The sequence below is a fragment of the Numida meleagris genome, chromosome 1 (assembly GCF_002078875.1).
Source record: "Numida meleagris isolate 19003 breed g44 Domestic line chromosome 1, NumMel1.0, whole genome shotgun sequence".
Classification (NCBI taxonomy): domain Eukaryota; kingdom Metazoa; phylum Chordata; class Aves; order Galliformes; family Numididae; genus Numida; species Numida meleagris.
The window spans coordinates 122397278-122418215 of record NC_034409.1 but is presented as its reverse complement, the minus strand read 5'-3'; the positions used below and the strand labels follow the sequence as shown (position 1 = coordinate 122418215).

General features: G+C 38.0%; 1 protein-coding gene across 6 annotated transcripts in view; it reads right to left on the bottom strand.

Annotated features, from left to right (window-relative positions):
• MID1 (midline 1) overlaps positions 2295–20938 on the bottom strand; it is a 253902-nt gene continuing 235258 nt past the window's right edge. For all 6 annotated transcript variants that reach the window (XM_021410705.1, XM_021410719.1, XM_021410696.1 and 3 more), the window contains exons 8-10: positions 20280–20441; positions 17683–17890; positions 2295–16115 (exon numbers count right to left, since the gene is read on the bottom strand). In XM_021410705.1, coding sequence (XP_021266380.1) covers positions 15767–16115; positions 17683–17890; positions 20280–20441 — 719 coding nt within the window. In that variant the 3' untranslated portion in view covers positions 2295–15766. The remainder of the gene's footprint in view (positions 16116–17682; positions 17891–20279; positions 20442–20938) is intronic.

Genomic DNA, 20938 nt, shown 5'->3' with positions numbered 1-20938 from the left:
GCCAATTAATTTAGGCCAACTAAGGAATGTCCCAGTTGTTAACTATGTGCCATTTAAGGTGGCAGAAATACCTCGACTGCTGCTTTGGAGAAGCTATGTCTCCCTCAGACCCTGTGGCATATCTGCCAGCTCTTGTGTATGACTCCCATGCCTTGGAGCTTCTCAAACAGCACTAGTTGTCCATGCTTAGGCACTAGTCACATGTTGTCATTGAGATGTCTTAGTTTTGAACTAAACTTCTCAGAGAGTACTTATTTCATCTTTCAGTTCTGATATATTGTTTTTTGTTGGTTTCATTCCATGCATAAATTTAGCTGGAAAAGACAGTTAGTTGCTTTCAGAAATGTATATATATATGCATATATATATATATATAGGTATGCATATATAAATATGTGTACATGTAAATACGTATATATATAAATATATATATTTAAGAACAGCCACCATCATTGTCAGGTCTTTGTGTGACTGTTCTTGTAAAATAAATTGGTAAACACCTATAAAATAACCTGATCTGAATAAAAGCAAACCTTTATTTGTCTAGAACTAACATATCTTACAAATCCTATTTCCTTCATCAGTTGAGTAACCAGATCTGGGAAGAGACAAGAGGCAGTACTGGTTACACAGTTAGTACTCAGTGGAGCTTTTGGGTACTGTCACATATGACAATCTTTGAAAAAAAAAAAAACCAACAACAACAACAAAAAAAAACAAGGGAAATATTATCAGACTGAAACTACCACAAGTAAGTATAAGAACAGTTCAAAAAAACTCTGTTTGGAGAGTACTTAATCATTAAGTTCTTTGTCACAATAGCAGCGCTGATAGGTATCCCTCAGAGGACAGGAGGGTCTCAGGCTGAATACCACTTAGTCAGTTCCCAGTCAACCCAAAGGAAAAGGAAGAGAGGACATTTTTATTACATTTGCAGCACAAAGCTAGACTATAAATTCACTGCAGCGGAAGATTAAAAACAAACGTGGTCCCAACAAGCTAGGATTAAAAACACATCCGGTCTTGGCAAGGTGAGGACAGAAAGAACGTAGCTCTCCTGAAGAATCTACAGGGCGTGTATTGATCATGGTGGGTATGTCACATCACCATAGTATCATGAGAAATGCAAGCACTGTATTGAGACTCGAAAACCAGTGGTGTCTTCGAAAGATAATTGCTTTATCCTTTTGCTGAAGTCTTATAGTGAATTTTCTATCCAGTTTTTGGCACTACCTTTTAAATAAAAGAAGCACATATCAGCAGAAAAATCTCCACAGAAGCAATATGGATGATAAATATTGAAAAATATGATCTATGGGGTAAAACAGAATCAACTAAGGACTTTTAACCTTAAATAAGGAGAAAAACGTATACAGAGAAATAAACCTGCAGGCAATGCCATGTTGATCTTCAAGTACAGCAAGAGAACCATTGATGAATTTGGATGTTCATGGCTCTTGGTGTCAGAATCAGCCTCAACTAAGGTACATGAGCGATTCAGCTAACCCACTTCACTTACGTGGATGTATCACAACACAGTCAAATGGTTCAGCGTATACTTTGAGAAGGCAAAGGTTGTTATATTCAGCATTAGGGGAAGTTTTTCACTGAGAGAGTGGTGAGATTCTGGCACAGGCTGCTCAGAAAGGGAGTGGATGCCCTGTCTCCAGAGGTGTTCAAGGCCAGGTTAGATGGGGCCCTGGGCAACCTGATCTAGTAGCAGCTGGCAACCCCACCCATGGCAGAAGGGTTGGAACCTGATGATCCCTGACATCTCTTCCAATCCAAGCTATTCTATGATTCTGTAATTAGCATTTGGGAGTTGCCTAGCCATGCTTGGGAGAGCAGCACAAGATGAGGATAGTTGCAACCACACTGAATTCACCAAGAGTTTCTCAGGACCACGGTGATAATAAAGCAGGCTAACTCAAGTAGCTACTAGCTATCTGTCATGTCATGCCTCTGCTAGGAGAGAAGTGTACCATTTATCAATCTTGCGTTGCAGTTGGCTCATATACTCTATATTATTTTTAGGTAATACAGTGACAAAATAGGTGCTTGATGAGCTGTTCTGAGCAAGTTAGATAAGGTGTCTCTGAGGCAAGGTTGCAGGAATACAATGAAAAATCTGTCTTGCAGCCAGAAGTAAAAAATCAAACCTTGTATTATGTTCCTGGATGGAATTTCTGACTCAGGTATAATTGCAGACATGTCAATTTCTAGAGAGAAAGAAATCCTCAGAACTTTGCTTTGTCATCTGAAAATTAGGAAGAAAAAACACTCTAACTCCAACATGGTGTTAGAAAGCGAGCATTCCATTTATTCACAATATGTACCAGGCAACTTGATAAATCAAGCACGCACACTCAGTTCAGGTTCTGTATTTAAACAGTTAAGACATACATATGCAATACATTGGCATACATATGCATCTTTTCTAAGAACTCATTAATATACACTAATGTCCCTCTGGGCATGCATGGTAGGGGCCTATGGTGGTCATAGACTATTTACTTCCTCTTAATTTTTCCATCATCAGCTTCTTCCCAGTGCCCCTTGGCCAACCTTCAGCTGTTTTCCCCCAAGTTTGGCAAATTTCCATTGCTTGTTAAGCCATAATAAGCAACTTTCTATCCTGGTACACTGTAACTCAAAACAGTTTATATGAAACCCAAGAAAGAGTCCTTGTACTTGTTGGATGTACAGATGAAAGCAGTCTATTGTGACTTCAGTGCTTCTGTGAAGCAGGACCGTGGAGAAAAACAAGGCTGTTCACATACCAAGCAGAATGAAACAGGAAGGTTTTAGAACCAGCACACCCTGATTCCTTCTGCTAAACTAATAAATCACTCCTTAAACTAATATATTGATACCTATTGCTAAACCAACCTATATCCGCTTTACTCAGCTTGTCCACATCTCATTACTTCAGGAAAGCCCTACCTCTATTCTCCCCTTAACTTGTGCACATCTCCAAATTTAGTTTTGCTGTTCTTACTCTTTGCTGTAATAGTTCTACATCACAAAATCATTTTTGCTCCAGAACTGCTTGAGTTGCTGTTTTGCTTTTGAAGAAACAGAATTGCTTCTGTCAGGTTATGGGCAATATGAGGCAAAGTATTCACAATTAGGCCAAAAGTCATACACAAAAAAAAAGAGCTGAACTCAGCTAGTGAAGGGGCTCTCCAGCTGAACAGCACTCCCTCAATGGAAACATCCAAGGCTCAGGAAACACTCTACCTTCACTTCTACCTACCACTCTAGGTCCAACCCTTCTGGTCATGTGGGGAACAATGGTGCGAACAATTAGCCTGTGCTCCCTGGGCCAGGCATATTCCTTCACCAGGTGCTCAATCACCAGTTCAAGCTGTGACCTAACAGTTCCCCTACAGTTGCTATGAAGTTATGTGGAAGAGAAAGCTTGTGTGAGCAGGAAAAAGTGGCTGGGTTTCAGGGATTCTCCATCATCTAATATGAGCATATAGAGTTGGGATCCTTTTCCTTCCTTCTGGTATGAAAGCTGTTCTCCTGGGTCATAAAAAACAGGCTAACCTGCCTATGTGTTAACTTGATGGTTTTTGTTTTTTTTCTTTTCATTGAAGTTTTCATAGTTTTTTGTCAAAGCTATTACTACGATAAATTCTGGAAACCCACCTACAGCTGCATATGCTCTATGATTTCCTATCAGTGGGAATTCCTTAGCAAGGCAGTGATTCATGAACAAATCGGTAGTATGTTGACCATTGTCCTAAACTGAGATTAGACAAGATTTAATCACTACTCTTTTGTTACGATCAGTTCTACCCAAACTAAAAATAATTCCTGAAAATCAAAGGTTTACTTCAGCATAAATTAGGAGGTAGAGTTAAGACTCTTTATTACAAAAATCAAAACACATTCTTACAATCCAAAAACTTGCTAATAAACTGTTATTTCTTTTCATGTCCACAATTTCCTTAGCTGGGTAGAAGAAAACTGCTGACAGATGGTCAAAGTACCATCTTTTATAACTCAAAGCATCTAGGTTACACATTCATTTACATATCCCACAATACATTTGCAGTATATTATCCCAATAGCTAAACATCAGTTCATTTACATTTACATAAATGCCATGTTTTAACATTATTCAGAGCACAATAACCTTACAAAGATTTTGTAAAAATCCTTCTTGATTACAGTGACTGTGGTTACATTTCGTTAACATCCTCAGTAGTGAGACTTCATGATGTCATGGCAAAACTTCCTCATCATCCATTATCAAACATTCCCACCACCTTTCAGACACATTCCATTCCAACAGCTTTGCATGAAACCATCCAGCTCTCTGCTAGTGCCTGCATCAGAGCCAAAGTCCTACTGCTACATCAACCCAACAGGTCCAAGACCCAGGGACCTCAAAGGGATGCAGTACCCATAGTGACATCATTTACCAGAATTGTTGGCAGGGTCAGCTAGAACCAGAAAAAAGTTGCATTGTGTTCCCACCATGCAATTAGAAGGGCCCAAGGCTTATAAGGAGATAGGGTTAATTCCACATTCATATGGTTTGGGAAATGTTTACTGAGGTAAGGCCCTGCTTGCATGTGAATTGGGTTCATAGGCTGAATGAATTTTAAGCAGCAGACGTGGAGAAACATTTTGTTCAAATGATAACAAGTAATGAACATAATGAAGCATGTTGCCACAACCAGTGGAAGAAAGTTACAGTTTAAGAGTTTCGTCAATTTTAATAATCTTTGTTGATACAAATCACATATAAAAGGAGAAAGAGTGCTCTACTGTTTCCTGCTGCTGAATATTTCAAATTTCTTTTATTTATGAGCAGAAAAGGAAAATAAAATGTTTCTAATTCCTTCTTACTTCATTTGTATTTCAGTTCCATTATTTTCTACTGCTGTTTCTGACTCTAAGACCACAGGCACAACAGCCCCAGTGCGCTTTTCCAGTACTGTTTCACAAGCCATTCTGATATTCTGCAAATAGGAGCCTGCAGAATCATCCCTCTGATACATCACAGACCTCAGTTCTGTCCATATTCCACTTTCAATGTAGCTTCAGTCCCATTAACTTCATTTGCCAAGCCTTTTCCAAACTCTATGCACAGTTCAGGAGATTTTCTGACAGTTTCCCTTACTAAACCTTCTGGAGCACTAATCCTTTTCCTATCAAAAAGTGTTTCCTACCTTCCATCAAAAAGTATTTCTCACCTTTTATTTGAGCAATTTTTTTTTCTATCAGCCTGAAGATTGTCAACAGTCTTCACTGCAGGATTTCTCCTGTCTGAGTCACTTCCTTCTCTTTTATGAAGAACAAGCAGTTAGCAATACTCTGCATGTGAAAGTCTTTTTCAACTGTGCACTCCATTAACCCGAAGGATGAATCATTCCTCATCACAACATCATTAGATAAATACTCATGCTGTTTAGAGACAGATGAAAAGAAATCGATGAAAGTAACCAATACAGTGTAGAGAGGTGAGTCTAGGATAAAACCTTGGAAAAAAGAATATTTACATCCATCCACAAAATATTTTTCTCTCCCCATTAAGATTTTCTGGAAGGTAGCCATCCAAAACAATCTACCATGAGCATGAAAACGAGTCTCAGTTATCCTTCAGAAAACCAGGCCTATTTCCTTTACAGAAGATGCAAATAAATTACAGAGTAGAATAAGCACTTTTGACCCCAGCATTCAACTTACATGTTAAAGAACCAGCACTTCTCAGGTATCTCTTATACATTCCATTTAATTTATAGTTGTTGGCTGCTTTTGCATTAGAATTGCTGGGGAGCTTGATTTCAAAAAAACCCAAACAACATAAATATTTGGCATAGGCAAAGTGTATTTGACACTTGTACTCAGTCTATTGAATCAACAGATGTTTAGTCCAGTGAGGAATAAAAAATTCAGCCATGCCAACTGGCATGTAGGTATTTTAGTTTTAGTAGAGTGTTAGTTATATGAAGTTATATATATAACTTGCTTTGAAAAAAAAAAGGGCTGAGTGGCTAGAAGAATCTTTGGATGGCAGAACTGTCCACATTTAATAAGATTTTGACTAATAATGTTTCATCCTGTATGTATTTAAGAGACAAAACCTCAGCTTCATTGAGGCCAATGAAAAATTGCCTGCTTACCTCTGCAGTCAGAAGTTGTCTGTACATTTCTATTATTACCACCGTAAAATGTCAATATCCTATTTGCTAAATATAAAGGGAGATAATCACCTCATCTTCCTTTTATTTGCCTAAAAAGCAAACATCCAGTACGTATTATCCACTTGTAGCTCCTTGTAAGACCAATAGTAAAATATCATTTATGCAGTGAGATGCTCACTGGTCCGAAATTAAGTTGTTAGAATATCTGGAGTGAAGAGACTCCTGGAGAAGCTATTTGTTTCTCATTTATTATAGAAAATATGCTTAGGCCTAGTCAACTAATATTTAGGCATTTAGACTGAAGGAAGATTAATCTTGTCCACAAAGCTTCATCTCAGAAACAGTGAGGTTCCCACTGTGTCCTATGAAGTAATGGGATTTCTATGGACCTAACTGTCCATAGGCTGACTGTATTTATTTTCATACCAATATTGACTTTAATTAAAACTGTTATTCACCTTTCCTGATGCTACTTCTAGTCCTATACTTACAGACACAACAACCCTACCTTCTGTCAGCCAACGTTTGATAGGTCAAATAACCCAAATATATACCTCCTCTTCTAACCTAGGCTCTCCTTTGGCTTCCCCTTCTGATTACCCTTTCTCTGATACTGTATTAGTGATTACAGTAAAACCAAAATTTTGCACAGTCTTCCAAACAAGTTTCTAGCACACTTTCTGGTTTTGTTTTCCCAGGTGCATTCCCCAGTTATTTTATTTCTGTATTCTAATTCTATTTCTATCTTTCATTACCACAGTTCCAGCCTTGATACCTACTCCAATGTGCTTCTGTTACTATTACAATAAAAAAATATGTCAGAGATGTAACAGTTGTTCTAAATAATAATTTTACACCCATAGGTTTTTTGCACTGTCTTTATCTTGACAATGAAGATCAGTAATATGAGCGTTCACGCAGTGCTATCGACTTTTTTTTTTCTTTTTCTTCCTATATGTCAGACTCCATGGAGTGTGGGGAATAAAGCGATGCAATGATGATTTTTCACTCTTCGAAATTTACTGTGTGTCCTGCCTGCCCCACAAGCACTACTGATCCTTGGGCATAAGGGAGCTGGCTTGCCCCTTCTACTGCTTTAAGTGGAACAGAAAAAGTTTTGCCAGTTGGAATAGATTTGTGGAAAATTGTACCCACACACACCAAACCACCCCTCCGCATGACTTGTAGAGATCTGAATTTCCCCACACAGATGAAATGTTCATAGGACCTAGGGCTACAGCACACCTCTGTGCATGAGAACAGCACAAGTGCAGGTGCTTTGTTACAAACCTATAAAAATATTTTCCTGTCCCTGTATCAAACAGCAGTTTTCTAGCTGGAAAAAATGACACCTATTCCCATGTCTATATAAAATTGGTCGCATTTTTTTAATGCTACATGCTTCTTCTTACACAGTTAAAAATCATGAAAGCATTCATAACTCGACAGTATTTCAGCCTTTAAACTGGCTAATGGTTTGTTCAGGCTCCAAGAGTGGTGAGAACTCTGTACTTGTTCCTATTAAATTTATTGATCCTGAGAGATTACCAAGTCATACAAATATTAAGCACTGTCTTCATAAGAGCAGAAAGAGAAAGCGTTCCTGTTCCATTCTCTCCATGGAGAGATTCAGGAAGGCAGTGTCAGGATTCTGACGAGAGTGGTATGAGTAGAGTTGTTCAAATTATTTCTGAATTAATTTGCGAATAGATAACTTTTTTTTTCTGGTGTTTTCCATGTGCATATAACTCAAAGATTTATCCTAATTTCTAGAACTGGCCTCACATTTGTAAGAATTTACAACGTGACTCAGATCAGTTTTTAATATTTCCTGTTTGTCTATACGCATGCAATGCAGGTATGCTATGACCCAACTGCTGAAGAGAAACAAGATCAGCAATATTTTACAGTAAAAGAGCAGAGTCTTGATTTTCAATTGTTCCAGGGCCTGTGCTGATTCATACTGCTTGTTATTCATGCACATACACCTAGTTGTGAGGTTTCTCCTCACTCACATAAATAACTTCGATTACGTTTGACAGAAACTATGCTTATGAGCATCATTATGCTGTCCTGAACTGTCTGCACCCATACTTATTCTCTAGGTCAGTTGTTCCTCACCTTTACCCTCTGCTGTAAGCAACTGACACTGTATCAGCAAAGTTTGTTTTCAAATTAGTCTGACAACAGCCAAACAGTTACGGATTTTTTTTTTTTTTGGAAAAAAAGTAACATTTAAAACTCTTAATTGACAAAACGAGAGTGAAGTCAGTTAGCTTAAGAAATTAAAAGGATAAGTTACTGATTGGATTAGAAAAATAATTGGGTTGGGTCTACCACTGGTTGTAATCACTAGTTGTGATTCACCAGAGAATGAATGGTGAATCTTTCCACTTCTACCCACACTTACAAATTTGGATGAACCCATTTCATCCTTAATTTGTTTATCACTATTACCTCACACAGAGAAGACAGAAATAAATATCCATTTGCCCACTCCCAGTGAGAGATGTTCTCACATGCTACATGACAAAGTTGTTCCTAATTCCATAAGGAATTAGACCCTATGCTTCCAAATGAGAGATATCCTTATAGACTGGGAATTGCTGCTGGAGAGAAAAAAGATTATTTAAAAATGAAAAAAATAAAAAACCAAATACCTGCTGAGATTAATGAGATTCAATGTATACATATATATATATATACATATATTGCTATTAAAGGTACTTATTCCAGAAATATTCTAAAGTAATCTACTCTTGATCTGGTTGTGCTCCCTAATCAGGTCTCATTACGATGTTTTAATTAGAGAGCAATACTAGTAAGCCATAAAAAAATTAAATAATTCTGTTTGTAAAACAGTATCAGGCTTATCTGCATCCCATCTTTAACTTCTACATTAAAAATGTGCTTACCTTTCAATAACACACTGCTTTAGTATTTTCACTTCTCATTTAATTTTCCATAATTCTCATGAAAAAGGTAACTTGCAAGGAAATTAAAAATAAATCCAGCTTTTTAAAACATAAAGATATTCCCCCTTACATGCATTTCTTAGAGTCGCAAGAATTTTGGAACTAGTAAATGAACTCATATGAAAATGAGTGGGAAGCAAAAAGAAAGAAGAAATGGAAGGAGAGCATAAAAATATTTTCAAGTTGATTAATTTGTATAACAAAAATGATGAAAAATACAAAAAAAATTATAGGGAAAAATTTTGCATGCTCTTGTGCGGCAGATGGCTCTCATTTTTGAAGTGTTTCAGTAGTATAACCATATAGCATAATCATATATATTTATTTTTTTCCTGTTCAATGACTGGTAATATGCAAAACACAAAGCCTCCTGTTGTTGTTTTAAAGTCTGGGGTATAAGCTATTTTATGAATGTGTGGGTTTTTGGGAAGACTTCTAATTACTGTGTGTCCATGTATATTATAATGAATTGAGGTGACATTCCTTGAGAAAAAAACATCTCCATGCATTCAAATAATTACTCAAACTACCATACTCAGTTACAGGAGATGTACTTCTAAACTTGTTATAATCCATTTTTAAATGGATGGTCTTATGTTGCAGAATTGTATCCAAACTTATTTATCTGCTGTTCTCATCATTTTTGTTAAAGTCACACAGCACTTGCTAAGAGAATTGTTCTCACTTTGCTTTGAGGAAATAGCAAAGCATCGCACAATTAACCCAAGAAGAATGTTATTGAACTACACATCTTAAAGCACACCTGTGCTGGCCTTGGGAAAGAGCTCATAAGAAACTGCAGTTTTGCTAGCCTCTAATGTGCTTTCTCAAAATACATGATTTAATAGGAATGCTGAGCTTTTAGCACAGGGAATCTTCATTTACTCCACTGCTGACCCCTTGGAAACTAAAGATTCATGGGCTTGTACCTACCTCTGTGTAAATCCCCTTTGAAGTCAACGGAAGCAAAAATCTGTGCAAAAGGAGAAAAAATGGAGAATCAAGGCCTGGGGCTGTCATCCCTGTCCTGCTGCGTTTATTCAGGTCAGGATTTCAAACATATAATTGCAAGTTTTTTTCTGTCATTTGGGAATGTAGATTGGGGATTAGCCAAAACAAAAGACAGAATAAGGCAAGACCTGCTTTGCAGCGCTGCGGAAAGGTGTGAGGGCAGGCAGTAGTGGCAGGTTTCCAGCTGCCCTGCCGTTCTGAAGGACCTCTCCCAGCATTTCTCCAGAACTCTTGCTATCTCTGCGCCTCTCAGGCAGCAGTAATAATGATGCTGTCAATCACAGTGTGGTAAAATAAGGCTAAAAAAATTTGAAGACTACACGCCTGCCTTCCAAATACATTATTGTGCTTCTAAATCAGAGCTTCCTCAACACTGGAAGTATTCAAGCCTGTATCTCTTTGCACAGAGATCAATGTACATGGATGTCTTAAGCTTCATGGCCCAAATCATGGGTGTCACCACACTGAAGCACGGTTACAGCTACCGCTCTTTAATCTCTTACTATTTTTCACATGAAAACCCAGTGCTAAATCAAAGGTTAAAATGTAAACAGTTTCTTTCACTTTAGAAAGCACAATAAAGACAAATAGCTCAGTATATTCTAGAAGACCCACCATCAGCACTTGGGAGCGAGTAGGGCTTTCCTCCCTGTGGAAACGACAAAGAGTAAGACCAAAGTTCAGAACATTGTGGTGAAGATCATAATTTCTAAATGGGCAATCAGCCCAATGATACAGGAAAATACTGCATTTTATATTCCTGTATCTGCATACACGTTTCCACTGTGGGAAAAATCGGCATGTGGAGAGACATTAGAGATGGTGTTATGAGACATTTGCCAGTACATCAATACATAAGCAACCTATGCATGTGTTTTAACTTATCTTTGTGAGATATAGACCTTAAGATCACAAAATGGAAAACTGCATAAAGCAGCCTGAAAACATGAGGCATAATGTTTTTACACATCTCTCTGCTGACTGACTGAAAAAGCTTAATGCCCCCTGAATATCCAGAAACAAACACAAAAATCAAGACAAGACCATAATCTAAATAAATCTGCAGGCCACATGACTCACAATTTGGCAGTTAGCTCCAACAAGCTCAGTAAGAATGACGCTGCTGAAGGCATAGCTACAACTGAGGAAATTGACTGGTTGGTCAACCCAGTGTCATTTACATTTGGTCCTTCAAACGGTGACCAGACAAAAGTTGATATATGGAAACAGCACTCAATTCAATGAGACAGGCCTAGGAAGCACAGCACAAGGAGGAAAGATTTCAACACTGAATACTATGAATAGTAAAGACAGAATAAATAAATAATTACTCTGATCAGATGTGGGAATTCTAACATTTAGGAAAGGAGCTAGATCAACTATAAGAAGCCAGTACTTAGTTACACAGTAAACACAGCTGGATCACATAAAATGATAAGCCACTAGCTTCCCAAGACTGCCCAATGATGGTCTTCAGGCCAGGCATGCCGTGCCTGAGTTGGCAAGTGTGTGGATCCAAAACTTTTTCACTCCTAACACAGAAATGAAGACATTTTTCAATTAAAACCCTTAACAGATAAGAGCCACTAACAATTCTGACTTCATATTTGTGGGTGGGCTGATCTGGAATTTGTGCTATCGTAACTAACAGTCGAACTGGGAACTACTAGACATCTGTTTTATCTGAATAATTACAAATGAAATACTGTCTCCAACGTCAAATAACTGTCAAGAAATCTCCCACAGCCAATATTTCTTCACAGAGCAATAAATGCTGACCATCTCACAGTGAACTTGTTAAAGAGCTGACACTAATTTGTGCTATCAATAGTGTCCTGTTATGTTTTCTAACATAGAGAGAACACAGCCTTCCCACTGAAGAGTCAGAACAAATGATGCACACTGCTGTTCACTGACCTACCATTGCTAATGTAAGGAAGAACGCACATAAGCTTTCATCTATATTTTGCCAATTTCCAGCTTTTCACAGTGTATCCATATCTGAGAGATTGTTATGCTTCCTACATTTGGGACCCACTGCTTAGTGGAGGTCTGTCCTATGGGCAGCTGAGAAATGGGATACCCAATACAGACAAAGAATAGACATATGACAGAAAATGCAGTAACTTCAGCTCTCTGCTTGCTCTCTGAAAGCCAACAGTAGAAATCTACAGTGAGTGAAGACAGTCTACTAAATAATTTATGACATATAGCCCACTCCTAAATGATTTTTTTTCCCTGTTAAATGCACATTAACATATGGGAGCCTAACATAAGGAAAATCTTACCTGGTCTCAGAAAGAAAAAGTGTCTTATCCACAACATTACTTCATGTTAGACCAAAGTTTAAACTGCTCCGAGATGATGCTATCATCTTCTAAAAAAGTTGTTCTATAGTTTGCTCTAACTCTGCTGAATCACAGCTTGGCTTTTGAAATATATCCTTGGAACAATCATTATGCCAACATAGGCGTCACCTATTACATTCACTGTGTGCATCTCAGCAGACTACTCCACAAAAACTTGCCTTTGTTGAAAATTGCATTATAAAGTGTTACCTTATTCCCACTTACAAAACTTTCTAATCTCAGGGAAAAACCTTCAGCTAAGACTACGCTCTATATAAAAATAGCATGCTTTATCTTTACACAAAGATCACCATTCCCCCAGATTTCAATAGATTTCTATGGACCATGCAAAATGCCACAGATCACAGAAGCTACAGTTTTGAATGGATGCTTTTATTGATTAATCAGGCATGAACAGATTTTGTTAAAAAATGTCCAGATGAATACCATTCATAGCAACTTGTTTCCTCATAGTCATACAGAATATGAAATAATTAAAGAAACAAGCAAAAAAGAGCACCTAATTAGTGTCATTCTGTGTATATATGTATGTATGTATATACGTACATTGCACTATATCTGTGCATATACTGCTGGGTGTATACCCATACAAACATACATGTATATACATATGTATACACATATACACAAACATATACACACAGAGTGTACTCACTGAACTAATAGTCCAATGTAGCAATGTGGCCTAGCTCCAAATGAAGTATTCTGTGTTAAAATATAAATAATACAGAAAGGCATATAGATAAAAGACCATTCATTTTTACTTTCACCAAAACCATGATCTGCCTTTGAACTCACTGCCTTTAAAATGAAAATATGTGAGATCACTGGGGATCTTCCCAAATTCATAGTGTTAACTCCATCCAGCTCAATCTCTGCTAACATTGTATGTCCAAACACTGAAGAGTGTTTTCAATTTGTTCACTACAAAATCAGCTTCCAGATTTAGTATTTCTAGGAAAAGAGGAGGCACACAGCCTTGCCACTTGTACTGTGGTAAAACACACCTTCCTGTTGGGCAGAAACTCCATTCCTCCCATACATTTTTATCACTGCTTCTCATCAGTCATCTCCTGTCAACTCGTTATAATAATTTTCATGCCATCTCAGCTATCTACCAAACATTCCAGGCTAGATCATCCAGGCAATGTGAATTAGGCTGTACTGGTAGCAATGTACTCAGATATAAAATGTAGTATTTGAGGATTTATTTACTTTTTCATTTTTGAGCATATTCTTTTCTTTGTTATTAAAGTCACAGTGATAAACAGTGCAGTACACTGACACTGTATGTATGTCTTTTCCTGTATTTACGTCAACTCTGGAAAAATTGGTGGTTCTTGCCTGTGAACCATGGGATACTGCCACAGCGGAAAGCCACAGACATTACCAGCAATGTACTGTCATGCTTTTCTCCATTTAAATAATCAGCTAGTAGAGCATGTAAATGGAAATCAAAGGAACAAAGACAGACATTTATTTCCTATTAAAAAAGGGAAAAAACAAACTCTGTAGGCATATATTCATTACGAAGTTCATAAGTTTTCTACATCATCATAAGGCAAACTGTAGTACAGCTTTGTAGCTGCAGAATCAGTATTTAAAAAATCTGAAGCTGACTTTGGGACCGTTTTATTTTGGACCCATTAGTGAACAAAGTGCACTAGGGCATCCTTTTGAAAAGACACCTAAAGCATGGTTATAAAATACTGAACAAATCTTTTCTTAAAGCTGGTATTCAATTTATCCTCTTTCCACATGGGCAGATTTTCACCACTTAAACAGTAACAATAAAACACTGTAAGAAGACCATTCTTTTGAAGTTGTCATATGCCTCAAGCATCTCCCAAAATGATACTTTATAAACAAGTATTGTAGTAATTACAAAGGGCTTCTACCTCGTAGAAGGAAAAGTGAAAAAATGCACCTGATTTAGCTTTGAGATAAAATAGATGCAACCTCCATTGACTTCACTGAAGTTCATCCACCAACACCTACATGAACGTAGAGCCTGCCTGTGCAGATTCCTACTACTCCTGAAAATTTGTTATTTACTGCTCATTCACAAAGAGAACTGTTCTTCCCCAAACAACCCAAGACAATTATAATTATGAACAAACTCCAGCTGCAATGTTTCTCCATACAGCTCATGCAAAACAGATTTCCTTGCTTTGTTATTACTACATAATGTACAACAATGAAACATTTGTATTTAATTTAAAACCAATGGTAAGGTGGCTCGTGTCTCACTTCCGAGTTATTGGCTGGGCTTGCTGTGCTGAACCTTGTAAAATCAGCAAGAAGCATTCATGTGTCTACCATCAGAAACATGATGTCTTCCATTACAATCAAACCTTAAATTTTGCAGTGTTTTGTCAAATTAGTCTACAGTCAGACCCTGGGTTGGCTCCTCTCCTCCAGCGTTACCTTTTCAGAGATGGTATCAGTCTTTCACATCCTCAGTGATTCTATAGTGTTTCCCAAAGACAAAAGTGAAACAGGCAGATGGGAATGTTGCCATCAATAAAATAAATCACCAGATGATTTATACACTCACATTTCTAGAAGATACTCCACATGTGTTTTGTGAACAGAGAACACGCTGCTCCATGAACAGAAGTGAATTAAACTTTCTTCTTTTGCTGTGTTGGCTAGCTCTACTTCTTTACTTGTTTATTTTCATTCTTTTTGGTCTGCACATTCCCATGTGTAAAGTAGAAATTATGAGATTTTGCATTCAATAAGATTGGTAATGATCACTAAAATTGGCATGAATAAAACCAGCAGTATACTGACTTGTCCACCACTGCACATCCTTCCAATTTCCACTTCCTTTATCCACTGTAAAATAAAATAATGTAACGAGCTGATGAAACTTTAATGAATGGGACCACTGATGTGCAAAAACAAGTAAGTCATTTTCCAGGTATCCAAACCAGGCTTTCCCTTCTCTCTCTCTCTCTCTCCTTTTTTCTTTTTCTTTTTTTTTATAAATAATTTATAAAACTTCCTGAAAGGGACTAAATGCAAAACAAAACAAAAGCAACTGCAAAAAGAGTTCTAAGGTATTATTAAAGCCACTTCTTGTCCTTCTGCATAAAGTACTCAGAAAAGAGAGATTCACCCCTTTTCGGTTGTGGCTGGGTTTGACAGCAACAACTGGGATGTCACGCAGTCCACCAGCTCCAGGTGAGCTCCAGCAGGCAGCTGCCTTGGGAAACACATCCTCCTACCTTTTGGCTTTTAACAGTCATGCCAGCTGCTCAGAGGAGTCTAAGTGATCAGGGATGGGCAAGCCTGTTATAATGGTCAAACACTTATTCCACACAGTGAATGTGGGGCATACAGGCTGCCCAAACGTAATGTCAAAGGTGTAAAGGTGCAGGGAGTTCAAGGCATCATAAAAAGCGAGGGAACCATTGTCGTAGTCCAGCAAAATGCCGACCCGGCGGAGGTGAGGCGCAGGCTCAATTGGGATTTCTTTGCTGTTATGTCTCACTACCCATGTGTTGTTGCAGCGGCACAGCACCCAGGAGGCAGAGTTCTTCCCGATCCACTCATGCTTTGGCGCTGACTTGTACGAAATACCAATGGCATACCTGCAAAACAAACACAACTCTGGAAAGCAAGTGCCTCTTGCCATGCTTGTGTTGTTAGCATGTCAGCCCAAAGGAATCACTGAGGTCTTGGTCTCTTATTTGTGCTGACTGAATTCTAATTAAGTGAAGTTGCAACATAATCTTGGCACAGGGTTAATTTATGTTTTTCCCATCTCTTTTTGTTCTGAGAGGTCAGGGAAACTTTACTGTTTTTCGCATTGTTTGTAGTTTGGCTGCTATGGTAATTTTTTGGAGCATGTACCTCTGGTATTCAAAAGGAAAACTGTTCAGTACTCAGGAACTTAGGGTTTAAGTCACTGAGCCTCATATTCCCACTTCTAAACAGATGAATACAGAGAAATTCACTGATTTTGAAGTACTTTGCTATCTGTCATCTAATCTGGACTATCGTTGCTCCTATAATATATAGACCAGAAGGAGGAACACAGGAATCAACATCAAAGGACACATTAAAAAAAACATTTTTGCCATTCCCAAATATGTTTTGCCAGATGTTGGTGTGGTTTTTAGATTCAAATGAGCATTTTTTGGACTGGGTATTGGGCCAAGTGAGGCATTTGTAGGTGAAGACATTTGCTCTGCAAACCATAATTTACAGCAAGATGTGCAGGGTAAAAGGATTGTGAAAATGTTCCCATTAATGGATATCCAGGACAAGTACCCAATTTCTCATACATTAAAGAAATGTAAAAGTTCCTCACGTTCTAGAGACATTGAAGTATTTGTTGTTATACGCTGTTGAGCTTTCAACCAATAGAGATTAATGTGCCATAAGTTATTCTGTTTTCATGGCTTGGAGTTGGCACAAGCAAATGATATTTTTCCTGTTTGAGACAGTGGGCATATCTGAAGAGCTCACTGATTTTCTGCTCCATTAACTTCCATCAAGACTGCTGCCTCTGAATCTCAAAGGATAACATCTCTTCTACTGAGTAAAGGGACCTTGAAACCCAGCCCTGTGTTGCACAGAGGATCACTCAGGAACAGACAAATACACTCCTTCATTCGTTGCCCCTACCTTCAAATCCTGAGGCATAGACCTAGCACAACTGCTCCTCGCTCTTTCCTCAGAACTCCCACCACTGTGAAGTTGGATCATCTAATTACCCTCATATTCTCTTTCTGTTTTGCTTTGCTTTTGTTTTTACTGAAGGACAGTAAGATCTTTCATATTTAGTAAAGAGATGATCACACCTACAAAATTCACTCTGTTATAGAAACAAAATGAAACTTTCTTAGCTCTCCATTACACTAAAATCTTGAAATGTATTTTCTGTAGGTTCAAAAACCAATCAGCCTCAATAACAAAGGAAAAGTTCAGAGTAGGTTGCTAAACATAAAGATGTTCTATCTGGTAGAACAAGTTCTGGAGTCTGAAAGTTCTGGAGTTTGGGAAAATGGTCCAACAAACTGGGTAAAAGTATAAGCTTGTTCTGCTCTTGAACCATTCCTCAGGTCTCTGTTATTGATCTCCATCAGAGGAACAGTGCTGAGGACTTTTGGTGTGAACCAACGATTCTTCTCATATATATTTTTATATACATACCACGTACTCCCGCTTATAACCACTTCCCAGTAATGCCGTCCACTGTCAATGAACACATTGCCAGCTACTCCGTAGCTCCCTTGGCTCGTGAATCGCTCTGGTGTATGACTCTTTTTGGAGGAGGTTTCATCACGTTCCACTGTCAAGTTGTCATGAGACACTTTCAGTTTTCTATGAGCAGATTTTGGGTCCAGTTTAAATGGCTGACCTAGATATGCAAAGACAAAGGTAGCAGAAGAACAATTTGTCTTTAATTTTAAAAAGAGGAGTTGATAGAAAGCATAAGAAAGAAGTATACAAAATTACATAATCATATTAATCTCCTTCTCTGAAGTGTTCTCAAGACAGACTGATCCTGCTCTCTGCACTAGCTGGTTTTGTGTTGTCAGTTTACTGTCAATCTCATTGTGCACTAGCTTTCCTGTGTCGATAATCTCTGAAAAGAGCCCTGCATAATCATCATGCCCATTATCTCTGACCTACAGGTAACCTGAACACTCTAATTCTTGCATGTAATTGAAACCAATATACATGTTAATAAAGGTCTGAGGGTTGCTTTTTCACAGCATATTAGGTTTAGAATGTTATATTCTATTAATTCCCTAGGGATAAAGTCCCATAATAACATTTTCATTATTGCTACAAAATAAAGTATGATTTCAAATCCCACAAAATGAATTTGAAAGTAAGGAAAAGCATTAGCCTTGTCTGTTCCTTCACTCACAGCTTTATCTATAGCAAGCACAGTCAACAATTCAGGATCACTTTTGGAAGGATGCCCATGTGGTGCTGTACTGTTGGATATCGTGCATTAAAAAGAAGGAAGTGAACTATAACTTGGTCCAGATAATATGGTGTAAAAACATTGCTGAGGTTGTTGATCTTGGCAACTATCTTCAGCTGTAGCACAAGGCTTGCAGACAATATCAGGAAAATTTTTGGTAAACCAAACCCTGTAGATATATAAAGACTGGCACAATTCTGATCAACATGCTCCTTATGTCAACAAGCAGGGTGATCGCTTACCTCCACAAAGATACAAATAGGAAACTATGACTCTATGAGTGCTCTATCAAAGCCCTTTCCCCTTTTTATTGTCTTTCATATCAAGGAAGAAAAGTGTAAGCAGAAGACTTGATTGCATGCATAGAAAATAGATGTGAGCACTCTCATGAGGTCTGTGACCCTCTGGCACTGACAAGTGAATTTCAAATAAGATGTAAATGGTTCAGACTTTATGAAGGAATAGTTAAGTACTTCTCATGCAGTGAAACTGAAAGCAATAGCGTGGGAATATGAAGAAATGAAATTCCTCTGAATAGGGACAGTCAATATGCATTGATGCAGACCTCTAGGAAACCTGAAAGTGTAGAAATTTCAAGTGGAAGATGACGAATGCAATACAAATTCTCAGTAAACGTTACTATAGGCAAGTCAGAAATTAGATAAGTATTTCTAAAGTTACAATCTGCTTTCATAATATGTATTTATTCATGTATTATGTTTAAGTATAAAATAAAACACACTGAATATTATTTGGGAGTGCATTTTGCAAGCTTTTTCTTACTATTGAATAGAAGTAAAACATCTACAGGCTGCATCCTTAACTGGTTAGTTGCCTTTGTGTCCTTGAAGTAGTATCTGAAGGATATCTTTCTCTGTAACAGTCTTTCTCTTTCACAGTCACCTGAGAGGTTGCCTTTGTGCCACACTGGGTCACAGAAAGAGAAAAGGATGAAGGATTGTCATTTCCAGTGGGCCCTCTTGTATGTTACCAAATGCTTGGTAGCAGATACGTTGTTTGTACAAGCAGCTTTTACACAGGAGTGCAAGCCAGGTAAATAGCAGAAGCCCCCAAACTAGTACGTGCCATTCACTCCATCCTTCTAGCAACACTCAGTTATCTACCCTCTTTGAGCATCCTCCCCCTCAGTAAGTAGGTTTCAGAGAGTGCACAAATCCCAGTGTTCAATTTCCCATGATCAAAGCTGCTTATGATGACGACAGGACTGAGGGGTTAGCCAGGACATAAGAAAAAGGCTGAAAACCAGTCTTGCCATACTACATCTGCTAATAATTTGTGCAACCATTTTTTTTTTTTTTTTTGAAGTGGGATCTCTAACTACTCTACCACCTCACTGAACTCCATAAAAAAAATGAGGGGGATGGAGCTAAAGAAGTTTTCCAGTGTCCTAAGAAAGAGATAATTCTGGAGAACAAAATTAAACTAGCAATTATCTTACGAACACTATACAAAAATAAAATGTTTTACTGCAAACATAAGAAAAGTTTTTACTTTGCAGAGGAAAAAGAATAGATAGGGCATTAAAACAAACCACAATACAATATTTTCAGTCATTTCATATGTGAAGGCTCTGTTCCTAAATGTTATTTCCAGTGACCAGAGTACAGATGCTTCTCTCAACAGAAAGTAATTTCTGCAGTAGTGGAGACGCTGGCAATCTTGAATCAAGTTAAATAACTGGCTTTCACTGTGGGAAGCACTGTAAGTTAATCTGCTCTACACTCATGTGTCTTTCAAAGACAAAACCTAAAAAGGAGAAGAGTGTGTGCGTGCTGGATTTCACGTTACTCACTGTTTGTCTTGAGCTTGCCCGGCTCGCTGCTTCTGCTGCCAGCCTGATTAATGGCCTTAACAATGAAGATGTACTTTGTGCCACTCTGTAACCCATGCACGGTGTAGTGGTTTTGTTTGATATTGGGAACAATCATCCAGCTGTCGGCTGAGTTACATAAACCTGCAATTTCAAACCAAGCACATTAGTCATAACATACTAAACATTTTGTAACAGGGGAACATTTAGAGCACTCCTGCATATCCAATCACTGATAAGAAATTTGCTTCTCTACCTTTTAAAGTGCTGTTATACTCACTGGGTTGCTACTTAATTCTACTAAGGCATTTCACCAGCCTTCAGCCAAAGTACCTTTTACCTTCTTGCTATATGAAATTGACCATAAAAAATAGGCATTTAAGAAAAGACTCACTGGAGGCATGAGCAGTCTGGGAATTTTCATATCCTAACACAAGGAATTCTTTTTTACTTAGGGATAGAGTACTATGGAGATCCCATCAATCTACCTTCTGAATTAACAAACTCAGGGCAAGCTTCAAAAAATTAACATAAGCAATAATTCTAGGAGGGTTGTGGAACGTTTGCTGGCAGACATGCATTCTTCAGGACCTGAAGCAAATCATGGGAAGCCGAACTAGGTAAAAAGTGGGATCCAGGGC